Raw genomic sequence first — 12,719 nt, 5'->3', positions numbered from 1 at the left:
AAAACTAACTAAACTTTGAGCAAGAGAATACTTGCACAGTTGATGCATCCCTGGCATCAATGAAAAACTCTCAGGTACATCAGAATTCACAAGCATATTAAACATCATCTGGCTAATTTTAAAAGGCTGAACAGAAAAGCAAGGTAACTAGCAACCCTCACTTCAGGTAGGGATTTACTTACTTTTCATTTAAGGTAATAGTGGAATTTCCTGCAATTTAACCACCCACAGTATACTAATGTGCATAAGTAAAGGATTACATGAACTTTAAGGAATCCTTACCTTCATTGATTTTGGATATATCTACGCTAGAATTATTAAGCTGCAATGTGGCTTGCAGAGCAGGCAGCAACTGTCGAAGGAGATTTGGGTCCTGAAGTAATGGAGGAATTGGTGACTGTGGGACAGGTGAGACAGGAACTGTAGGAGCTGATGAAGCAGGTGCAGACACTGGATTCAGTCCAGAAGCAGAAGATGTAGAAGGAGTTGTGCAAGAATGGGATACAGTCTTGTCCACGGATGTAGACTCTAAATAGAAGGCAAAGAGCAATTTTCATTTTCCTCAGTACAGCCTCATAACTCCTCACTAGCAAAATATTCACATTAAATTCAGAAGATCGAACTATTAAATATGATTATAAGATGAAAAGATACATACAAATATTCATGTAACAAAAACTGAAGATATTTGATAAATGGTGTCATTTGGGTTACTGAACTTAATATGTATTAGCCACACACTCAAAAATACTTTAGCTTCCAAGAATTGGATGGAAAGCTGTCGACACATCAAAGGCTTCCCACCCACCTCCAATGTACTCTGAATTATTAAGACAAACTCAAGCCAAAAATTCTTCATTAATGTTTTCTCTAGCAGTACATATCCTCTTGTGAAATGTTTTTTATCATGCACTCCAAACTTTCTTTGGAAGACATGCAGTGACAAAAGGCATTAAGAAGTCCATGGACTTACAAACAGATGGGTTAATATGTCAAAATCTGAGGGAGGGAATAAGATGTACTTCATTTACTCAGGAATTAGATTTCAAAAGCTACAAAAAAAGACCAAGTCTGTCATGTACAATCCAGCTACAAAAAAAAAATGCTCAAGATTATAGTTGGGGTGATAATTTGCACTAGAAATTTAAAACAAGAGCTGTTAGCATCCCCACCACACAGGGAAAAAACATCTGAATGTGTACTTGCTCATAATTAATTTCAAGCTCATCATCAGCTTGTTCTCAAACATAAACATCTATTTCCTTTACTTTCTTATTCTCTTTTTAGCAAGTAATTGCTTACATACGTGCTTAGTGCTTACGTTATTAGTTATATCATACAAGTTTAAATTTAACTTCATACAAGTTAAGTTAAATTGGGCTTAATTAGAAGAAAAATGCCATGATATAATCTGAGTTAATCAACAACTTTTAAATTTGACTTACAGTCAATATGAAAGTCTCTCCTGCATTCCAGTACCATAAGAAATTCTTTCTCTGAAAGTATTTCCACTAACTGTGGGCATACAGTCACTTCCAATACCCTTCCTCTTAGAAGCCTGGATCATCATACTTCAATTCCTGCTTCCCTTTCTCTCACGTCCTCCTTTCAACTCCACCTGAGGCCCTACAGTACCAAACAACCTGGATGACGAGTGGAAAGACGGGTACAGATCCAAGCTCTCATTGACGATGCTTGCCCACAATACTGAAGGCCTGGATTGGAAACGCACCTCAGATTGGGGAAAGAACATCAACACAGATTCACAGATAAACACTTCAGGTAAAAAAATCCAAATGAAAGCTAAAGTAACTGGGAGGGAAAACTGCACTCTAAGCACTTCTGTTTTTTTATTTGTTTGTTTTGTTTTTCATTTGGAGAGATATTAAAGGTAAGAAGAGGTTGACTTCTAGCAGAGAAGAAAAATCAAAAGGTCTTGTTTCATTCTACCGCTTGAGAACAAAGTCTCACACAATTCCTAGAAGCTGTAATTTTCTGACAGCCTGAATTACAAGTTCTGTGTTTGATTCTACATTGGAGAAGAACCCTAAAAAAAATTTAAGAGTGACTGAAGTGAGTACCAGTATGTAAATCCAATGGGATTATACTTCTCAGTTAAAATGGAAAAAAAAAAAAAAAAAAGACTTCCGCAGTTTCTCTAGAAACTTCATAGCAGGCCTCCAACACTGGAAATAGCTTTGTTGCTCATCTGCTGAGAAACCTAAACTAGAAGAAATGCTGAAGAACTCCAATGTGACTGCTTGTAAGGATGTGAAGGTCAGGGCACACAGACACAGCCTGATCTTTCAGGCAAGTTTCTAAAAAGACATAGCCTTGTCTCGTTACAAACACCTTTGGACAAAAGGTTGATCTGATTGTATTTGTAAAGGCACCTGGTCATTTGGACAGGAGCTTTCATAAGAAGAACTGAAAACTTGAAATAACATGAGGGGACAAGAAGCATTACAAAGACTGAAGAGGAAAAAAGAAGTGGTTACAAAATCTTTATACATTTTTCAGTAACATGACCAGAACAACCAACTACATACCAGCCCTCCCCATGAATGCACTGAGTCACTAGTCTGTTGCAGTAATACTGCATATAAAATCTTACAATGCAAAGGTGTTCCGAGTTAGTTTAGCAAAATTGCAGGAATTCAAGATACATCAGTAAGCAAGAATCTTATCACACCATAAAGTTTGGACAGATACAGATTCTGTTAAATGCATGTACTGGCAGACAAAGGCAAGGGAACGTGGCAGAATGGGGCAGGTAAGTGCTAGTAAGTCTTTCACCCCATGACTCTGAGAACCTTTGGGGGAGGGAAGGAGGGAGGAGAGGTGGCTGTGACGACCCTGATTGAAAAAGAAACAAAAACACCCCCAAAAGAACAGAAAATAAACCAACTGAAATCCAACCAAACACCTAAGCAACTACCAGAACTAATAGCTAGATGTACTTAATGCAAAGAATATTTCTTCACAGCTAGATTGAGTTCTTTTCTTGGCACTGGATCAGACCAATCATGTTTCTGTACAACCACTGGTTAAAAGAAGAAATTAACTGCTTTAAGCAAGGGAAATGCTCACTAATATAGTATTAATTCACACAAGCAGATCCAGAGCTTCAAACCATACCACCACAGCAAGCATTTCCAAGTATTTTTCAGCCACGCTGCAGTGTTGTACACACACACACACAAAACTGAATCAAAGGCAAAGATGAATGAGCAATGCAGTGGAGGCAAACCTTCAATGAGTCCTGACTCATTTCTCGTCCAAAAGGACTTAGAATCTGTCATACAAAACCACAGAATGCCAAAGAGCCTTCAGAAGTACTTGAGTTTGGAGAGCTTCTCCGCTACAAGAATACTAACCAAACTGACACAATCAAAATGATTCCTTTTGAACAATGTGGAAACACTGTCCTGCAACTGTACTACTGTGAAAGTTTTATGTATGTGTTAAAATACATCTATGAAAACAGAGTTTTTGTACAATCATATGAACTAAACACCTTGAGAAAACGATGTGGAAAAAGAAGTTCGTGGCCAACACTAACACTGTCAGCTTTTGAGACCATTAACGTTACAGAAACAGCAGTCGAGATGTAACAGAGGAGTACATCTCTGTGCTCATAACCATCTAAATGTGCACAGTACAAAGGGTACGAAGTTTTTTTTGCCAAACCAGAATTGACAAAGGTATGCTTGTGGAAGCATTTGCTCTTTTCAAGCAGTCTGAAAAGCCATTTTCTTCTCTACAATGGGAAAATCTTTCATGAAAAAACCTTACATGCTAAAAACTCTGAAATACAGGCCGCTTCTGTAAAAGTTGATTTTTAATTACCTTAATTTGGAACTATTTTATATTTGGAATTACACAGACCTGTCACTCTCATTTCAGATCTCAACCACCACAAAATGCATCTGAAGAGAACACAATACTGAGAACATTTAGATTTCTTTACAAATGTCAGTCTTTACAGCTCTGATACACTGGTCTGTACCTGAGTCAATACAGTACCTTGCTCATAAACAAGCTTCATTCAGTATCACTGCAAAATAAGGATTCTAGTTATTACCTAGGATGGCAGTCATTCCTAAATCTGCTTTTAGCTATTAATACATCAAACACAGATTAACTCTGAACCTAAGCATTTTTTTACAAGCAGAAAATTCAAATCTTGTGTCTGTTAGAAGTATTCTTAAAGAAAAGATCAACTATATTGCAAGGCCTGTAAAAGTATTAGATGATGATGAACTAAAACCACTTGGCATTGGACAGAATAACTCTGCGGTCCCTTCATTGTCAACAGCAACTTGTAAACAAATACACAAATGACCCTAATGACACATACAATTTCAGCTACTATCATGAAGTCCCAAATGAAACTATTCAATAAATAAAAAAAACAAAAAATAATTAAAACCGAGAGCATAACATCTGCTGTAATCTTTTCACTTATGGAAAATTTCATGACTTGAGCTCTTCCTTTAAGATCACTGTTCCAAAGCAAAAAACACCACCAGGGAGGGAAAAACCTTTTGACTTCAGGAGCTTTTAAAGAAAACTTCTAAAAGAAAAATCCAGCAATTCACTTTGTCTCAACAATATGAAATGTACAGCATGCTTTCTGAAAAAAACAGCAAACAAAACCAACAATGATTGGATAAAGCCTACGTACACTTTGACACCAAAACAAGTTTCTGAACCACGAGGCCAAGAGCTCAAGCTGTTCAAAAAACAAATGGGAAAACAAACTAGATGGCAAAGAAAAAACAATTAAGCTTGGAGCTTAACTTACAGCTGCATGAAGAGCTTAGTAAGTGGTTATACAGTAGAATGAAGCATTTTTTAAGACAATCATCATGAAGAATGAGCTTTCTGTCTATAATTACTCTGCTGGACTGTGACCTGTGATCACATCTTTTAGCCTAGAAGGAGACAAGTCAGAGACATAAGGCAGCATTCCCCACGACAAGAACCAATACGACAAAGGCGCAGGTTTCACAAAAGGGCAGCTGAAAGGAAGTAACTGGAGGCCACTGCTTGTCCCTGAAAAGTCATCTCAAGTCAGAGCTGAAACATTCCACTGGATATTCCAAAGCAGTATGGATTCCTAAGCAAAAAGGACAAGTAATCCTTTCAGAAAAATATGGCAGATTAATTTTGGCAGCTGCACCACAGAGTTCTCCAACGACAGCCTAGGGACAACAAGGCAAACGCTTCTATTCTCAAAGTTTGAGGCAGTAAATTAAAATGTTGCTGAATCTTGCTGTCATTAATCATGGTCCCTTCGTAACAATACTGTGCTGTGCCTCAGCAAAACAGGACCAGTGTACCTCATTCTGAGTTGTGTTTTCAGCCCACAATGTTTCAGATGAAAAGCAGTTTATCAGACCAGGGTTAACGCACAAGTGAAGACCCTGTCTCACCAGAGGCCTACCCAGCTCCATAGCGACGTTCATCTGTGCCTGCAGCACTCCTCCTTCCCTTGCCTGCTACTGCTGAGCTGCCCAGGCTCAGTGATCCCGAGGGAAAAAGGGAGATGCAAAAACGGATTTTCTGCATGCCAACTTGCCTCACAGTCCTCTTCCTGACAACACACAGGCTGGGATTCTCTAAACATCAAGTAGCTTTACAAGGTTGTTGTAGGTAGGTTGCTTCTTATTCTGTCATATATATTTGAAAAGATTTATTCCAAAGGTTTTTATTATTTAAATGACATGGAAATTTCCCACTTAGGGCTGACTGCATAATTTCCAAATTATTAATGTGACCCCTTGAGTGTTCCAATTAGCTTTTTCTATTAAGTTTTATTTTGAACAGTAGAACAAAATGCACTTGAAGACATTTGAATTCAGCACTTCATCCTTACTCAGCACATTTGTGAGCTGGAGTTAAATCTCTGCTCAGTTAGCAACAATCACATGTGTTCTCAGCATGCTCACCGTAGGGGGGAAATAGCACTACAAAATGTTCAGAAAACCAATGCCTTACTGCCCCATAAAGCTCGCAGCTGCTTTATTAATTAAACAGCCTGCAGAACAGCTCACCAAACTACCTGATTTACTGCTAATAACTAAGAATCGTAATGCATTCACCTGAAGTACTTATGTGTACAGTCCAGTGAGTGTTTTCCACCGAGTCCTCTGTGCAGTGTGAGTCACACTGAGCTTTTTAATTCAATTTCACCTATGAAGATTATTAAGCTACAGAAAGATACATAGATATTTTAAAAAGATGCATTTTGAAAATGTTTGGACAAATGCAGCCACTGCAACAACAGTAACTGGGCTCTCAACTGCGCTCAAAACCTCTGAAATACAAAAAATCCCAACCTGTACCCTGCTCATATTGGATCACTTCAGTCTCAGAGAAGCTTTTGTATTTTTAGTTCCACTGCCAAAATGAACATAACAGCAATGCTCAGCAAACAAGTATGAAACAGTGAAAGAAACCTCCAACAGTCTCACTAATGTAATTTTTTGCAACCACTGTACAAACTGAGCAATAAACTTAGAACTGAAAAACTCAGCCAAAGAAGATGCAGTGATACCAGGAGCCACGTTAATAACTGACCACTGAAGTCTAAGAAGTGTTACAAGTACAAAACAGTGGGTGCGGAAAGAGGAAGGAAGAAGCTCAGCCACCACTAACCAACCACTACAGTCTGGCAGCATCAGCAGCACAACCCACACAACCCTGCGCTGGCCATCCTGCTGAGTTCTGTTGGAGAGTTTTCACAGTACTGCTGCTAGAAACAGAAGTGCTGCTTGACTGGACTTGGAGGAAAGCTGTGAGAAGTACTCTATGGACAGACACGCTGTTAAGGTATGGACAGTACAACATTTCATTCAGTAAGTGAATAAGAAACACAAAAACATGTGATGTGCCCTACAGCCCAAAGTAGGAAAAGCAACCCCACACTTTACCTGCATAGAGCACTCACAGTGAGCACAAACAGAAGCAGCAGATTCTGACTGGAACATTCAAATGAAAGGGTAGAGGTCAAATAGTTCCCCAGGAACTCTCCACTACTGCCAGCCATGAGGGCAGAGGACTACTGCTAACAGCTGAGCTAGAGTTCAGCCAGGAATTTTATTCAATCTCCTTGCGGGACTACAACATACCCCTGCAGCAAAAGAGATTGAGCTGAAAGAAGCGTTGGTTTTTGGTGATTTTGTTTTATTTTTCATAACTATTACTGCATTTTAAAAAATACACACCATTAACAAAACTATTAAAACAGTGGTACATATGTGGCATATGCCATACGGCACACAGCCACCAGCAACACAATGACAAGAAGCAAGAACTAATTTAGCCAAGATACTGCATGTATTATTCAGTCATTTGGACCAAGCTCCCTTAGTAAGCAATGCTAAAAGACAGCTTTACCTCTTCTTAGAGAGAGAGAGGGATGGTACAGCTGGTGAACAGGAGAACAAAAAGCAAAAAAGGAAAAAAAACAAATCAAAGGAAACCAAAGGCTGTTTCCTTTACTACCATAAAAACAAACCTCCCTAACTACTTTCCTATTCTACAAAGATAACTTTAGGAACTTGTTTAAGCTGTCACAGGACGAGACTTTCTTCATTTTCATCACAATGAAACAATCACCAACAAAACAGCATACCTACAACAGCACAGGTTCACAGCCACATCTGGGAGAATGAGTAACTGAAGACAGCTATACAGAACCATTACAGTGTACAACAGTTTACTCCCTTTGTTTAAATACATGAGGTTCCATGGATATTACACTGGTCAAATTTCACGTTCAAATACCAAATACAAGTTTTAATAAACACAAAACAAGAAAAAGGCAAGATTACTAAGTGTACCCTATGAACAATCTTTTATCATAATACAAAATTGAGGTTTTTTTGTTTATGAAGGAGGAAATTCAAGCAATACACCAAAATTTACAAAGAAATTTTGAAGCCTAATTTTCTTCTACTCATTCAACTAACGAATTCTACTAACTCAACTGCTTACTAACTTCAAAACTGTGACTCACCCTGCCTGAAGTTCCCAAAGTGCTGCATTTGCTCACCTTTGGTGTCACAAAGCAGTTACATCAACTACTCATCATTATGGAATCTATCCATTTCATTCCTATAAGCTTAAATGGTCCCTTTATAGGAATACAGAAATTACATCATTATTGATAAGGAAGCATCTAAGGTAACGTGGATCCTGAGGTAAGATTCATAGTGGCAAGACTGCCCCACACAGTTACCTCTACTGCATGTACCCAACTGCATACACTAAGTTCTCAAACAAATGCCACATCTAAGAAATTCCAGAACTACCTGATAACACTTGTAGCAGCTGTCACAAGGGGAAAATCCCTTCAGTTTCAGCAAGACTCAGTTGCTCAGTTTAACCTGAGGCAACTAATAAAGGTATGCAGTAAACGGGAAAAGAATACCCAGCATGAAGTCCAATCAGACACCAAACAGGAATGAAACACATGCAAGAATGAAGTAACAAAGGGTTTCTTAAAGAACGTTTTAAAGATAGTACTGGAAAGAGAGAGGTTACGCTTAATATCAGGAAAAAAGTATTCTCAGAGAGAGAAGTAATGCATTGGCAAAGGCTGCCCAGGGAGGCAGCTGAGTCACCACCCCGGAGATGTTTAAGAAGCACACAGATGTGGAACTGAGGGACAAAGTTAGTGGGCATGCCAGTGGTGGGTTGATGGCTGGACTGGATGATCGCAGTGTTCTTTTCCAATCTTAATTATCGTGTGAATCTAAGGAGAGAATATTTCACATGGATGTTTTGCACTGTCACTGTTTAGAGGAGTGTATCAAACTGCACTCAAAGCAGAGGCTTAGCAGCTAATTTCTTGGTGTTCCGTACAAGAACCACACGAAAACCAGCACACCATTCTTCATGCTTTACAGTGCTCAACAGAAAAAGGCTCGCCTCCGTTACTCCGTATTTACCATCAACACTCACATTCCAAATCATGTGAAAACTGCTCAAGGTCTCATGAAAAATTCTTCATGTACAATTTTCTTACATTGCTAGAAATGTTACCGTTGGGAATTTTTGGATAGCCAGGAAAATTTCCAACTGCACTAAAAGCTGGAATTCTTTAATAAAGAAAACTAGAAGGCAAGAAAACAAATGCAGAGTGTAAGACCAACAGCAGACCTGAGGCTCAATGTGCTTCTCAGGACTGTATTACTCTTTCTAAACTAGGCATACTCACAAATTTCAGTATCTTTCCAAAATGAATCCAGTGTCATAACAGGTTAGTAATACTTAAAATTAAAACCCAAATCTTTATTAAAAAATATTTTTTTCCTCTCCTCAAAGCTCTGAAACACCTTTTTCTAACAAAATGTTACTCATTTCAATGAGCTTGGCTATATCAGAGTATCACTTTTCCATCCTCACAATGTTCTTTAGCATCTCTTCCCTAATAACAAATTAAATCAAATTAATATGTAGATTTTTGAAATTCACAAACAATGCACAAAATCCTCATCTTTGTTCGATGACTCTAAAAGTTTCTGGTGCACAGAAACACAAACTTTCAGCAGCCTTCGAGCAGCTGTTAAAAAACATACAAGTTTTGTAGCTTTCTGTAACAACAGCACTTCAGATTCACAGTGGCATTCCATTTTGTAAGAGTAGTTCCCAAAATATAATGGTCCAAAATGACTTTCAAACAGTGTGGCTACATCTATGCTAAGAACTCAAAAAATGGCAAACACCCAAAACAACATGAGGCAAGAAAAAAAGTTTGAACATATTACTAAAAGATGATCTGAAATAACAATTTGTAGAATAAGCCAATAAACAGTAAATACCACAAAATCCATTTAGAATTGTTTAAGAATTAGTAAGCTCATCAAAAAGCTAACTGGGTTGTAAGCATGCACAATCAACACAACAAGTACACTTAAGTTCTGGAAGTAACATTTAACCAGCAAAGGAAAAGAAATACCTGGTTTTAAGTACTACATGGAATTTCATTAGACATACCTTTCCTCTCTGTTTTCTGTGAAGGGATGGAAGATGCAGATGTAGGCAGTTTTGATAAAGTAGATGCTCCATTAGCATCAAAGGATTTCTTTGGCTGGTGATCAGATTGTAGAGAAAATGGACTAGGAGGAACAGTGCTTGGGGTAGCAGTTGGATGAACCACTGGTTTGATGGGATGTTGTACTGGAGTAGAACTACTGTGAGTCTCTGCCCTTGGCAGTCTGTAGTCTCTGTCATTGTGCCTGCTTGTTTGAGACAAAATATTCTGTGGGAGCATACTACTGGCATCACTAGAATGCTTGTCTTCCACTTTTTCAGGATTCCCCAAGTAATGTTGCATTAAGAAAAAAAACAAAGAAGAAAAATTAGAAACTTCTCTCTAAAATCGCATTGACTATGATCAATACAGCTGCACATCAATAACTATAGCTGACCAAACTTCTTATGATTAAAAAAAACTTAAGCAAATCAGCATCAAAAAAGGCAAAATTCAATTTTACTCACTGACAAAATGCATTTTCTGTGACCTTTGCTTGATTTAGAGCTCCAGTTAAGCACTGTGTTTTGACGAAGGGGTGCTTTATAATGAGTGTTACAGTCAAAGTTAACTTTTGAAGTCTCCTAAAAAAATCTAAATCAAAATCTATTATTTTCACTTATATTTAGCATGAAGAGATAATCTCTGCCCTTTTTCTTTTGTTCATTAGACATCCTGAGCATCATGTATAATTAAGTAGTTTCAGATTCTACCCCTCAAAGAATTCTCCTTCAAGTCACTTGAATACTGCCACAAAGAATGTACTTTCAGCTGGATGAATTCAGAAGACCATATCTGAAATGAGTGACTAGTTTGCATCTGTCACGTGCTAATGGATGTTAAAGTACACTGCACAGAAAATACATCAAGCAAATACTGAGCTTTTTTATCCTTGATTTTCATAAAACAAGTGGTTACTGAAACATGCAAGCATGCTATCTTTTTGTAGCATACAGTTTGTTCTAGCATGGCAATATGTTTTCACATATACAGAAAAGCATTCCTTTAACACACGTCTGCTTGGCCAAGTCCCACAGAAGGCGAAGAAAAACCACAATTTGGAAAAATAAAAGTTTGGTTTCTACTCTTAATCCATCTAGAGATTTATGCTACAAAATCATTAAAACTATATCAGCACACAGAAGGAATCTCACATGTTTCTAGGAATGGTTTGCACATTTCCTAGAAAAATTTGGCAAAGATTAGAGCTATATTCTCAGGAAAAAAGAAAAAAATCCAAGCCACAGAAAGTCATGGTTTGGGACTTGCTTTGCTAATAGTATTGGCGTGGCAAAAATACCTTTCAGTAGAGTATACAAGTTTCTGAAAAACCCTGATACCATTACCTATCATATTAGTTTGCATTTTTCAGATGTGAAATCAAGTTTTTAGAATTTTTTTCTGCTTTTCTATTTTCATGCTCAGAATATAACACTGACAAGTCTCAATAAGTGCAACACTCCAACCGTACTATCAGTTGTGCAGATTGTTTCAATAACTACCTACACAGAACTCAAATTAGGCAGTAAAAGCTGCAAGAAGGAGTACCATAAAAAGCATTACGAAACTGTGATTCTAGTAAATAAAAGTTGTTTTAAGGAACAACACTTGACATAGCTGTCTGCATCTTCAGTTTGGCTTTGTTTATATGAAGAGAGGAGAAAAGCAGCTTAGGAAATATTTTTTAATTCTTTAAGTTTGGAAAAGAGCAAAACCACATACTTCCACTGGCAAACCCACTGGCAGCTGTCGCCTGCATCACCTCTCTTCTGTAATCTCTATCTTTTGGAAAACTGTTAACTGACATTTTGCTTGCTTCTTTTTGTCTCTGCTCTCTGAAGAAAAAAAAAAACAAAAAAAAACACAAGTTAAATAAGAATTTACATCGCCTAACAATACTTTCTACAGATGCATAAGATGAATCGTTCTAAGAGATCATTGCTACAGATGAAGCTGGCGAACTCCAACTGTTGCTTCCTTACACCAGCATCTGTCCAAGCCCTCACCCTATCAGACGAGTTCAGCTCACTAACATAGCACAGAAAAACAACATTTCCCCTCCCCCTCCCTGATCCTCCTGGGATCACCCAGGCAGGGATAAAATAGGTGCTAGAGGTCATGTATGGGTGGTGGAAACACAAACTTGGACCACAGTCTTTTACAGCAGTACTAGATAAACTGAACTGCTCTATAAATGATGTTAAGAAGACTTTTCTTTATAAGTTGAAAACAGACATGTGTGTATATATACACACACACACACACACACACATATATATACCTTTCCAGCCACTCTTTTGGTTTCTCCCACTGTGAAACTTCTGTTCTGCAGTTGTAGTAGTACTTTTTGCCCGAAGAGCTGATGTGTTCAGACCAATCATCCGCAGAATCGTAAGCCTTTGAAATACAAACAGTGTTGGACAATAGACTACCCCAGAGTTTTAATACACACACTGAGAACTATGTCAAGTCAAGTCCTCATACTTGATACCCCTTATCACTGCTTTCCATTTAGATCACATTTAAATGCCTGATCCATTGCTGGTAAGCTATAAGATGTGACCCCTATACTCCTGCTGCATTCTACAAAAGTTTCTTCTGTTTTATTCTCACTAACCATGAAAAAATAGAAGAAAATAACAGTACACTTACTGGGACACAGCAATATCACAAT

The 12,719-nt window shown here is 38.0% G+C and overlaps 1 protein-coding gene across 2 annotated transcripts in view; it reads right to left on the bottom strand.

Moving 5' to 3' along the window:
- Positions 1-12,719, bottom strand: part of WAC (WW domain containing adaptor with coiled-coil) — a 53,397-nt gene that overhangs the window by 16,948 nt on the left and 23,730 nt on the right. For both annotated transcript variants that reach the window (XM_042816921.1, XM_042816920.1), the window contains exons 5-8: positions 12,327-12,442; positions 11,768-11,880; positions 10,009-10,317; positions 283-528 (exon numbers count right to left, since the gene is read on the bottom strand). In XM_042816921.1, coding sequence (XP_042672855.1) covers positions 283-528; positions 10,009-10,317; positions 11,768-11,880; positions 12,327-12,442 — 784 coding nt within the window. The remainder of the gene's footprint in view (positions 1-282; positions 529-10,008; positions 10,318-11,767; positions 11,881-12,326; positions 12,443-12,719) is intronic.

Source organism: Centrocercus urophasianus, unplaced genomic scaffold (genome assembly GCF_019232065.1).
Source record: "Centrocercus urophasianus isolate 14NV4802_14NV808 unplaced genomic scaffold, USGS_Curo_1.0 seq_16, whole genome shotgun sequence".
NCBI lineage: Eukaryota > Metazoa > Chordata > Aves > Galliformes > Phasianidae > Centrocercus > Centrocercus urophasianus.
This window is presented reverse-complemented; position numbering and strand designations above follow the sequence as displayed.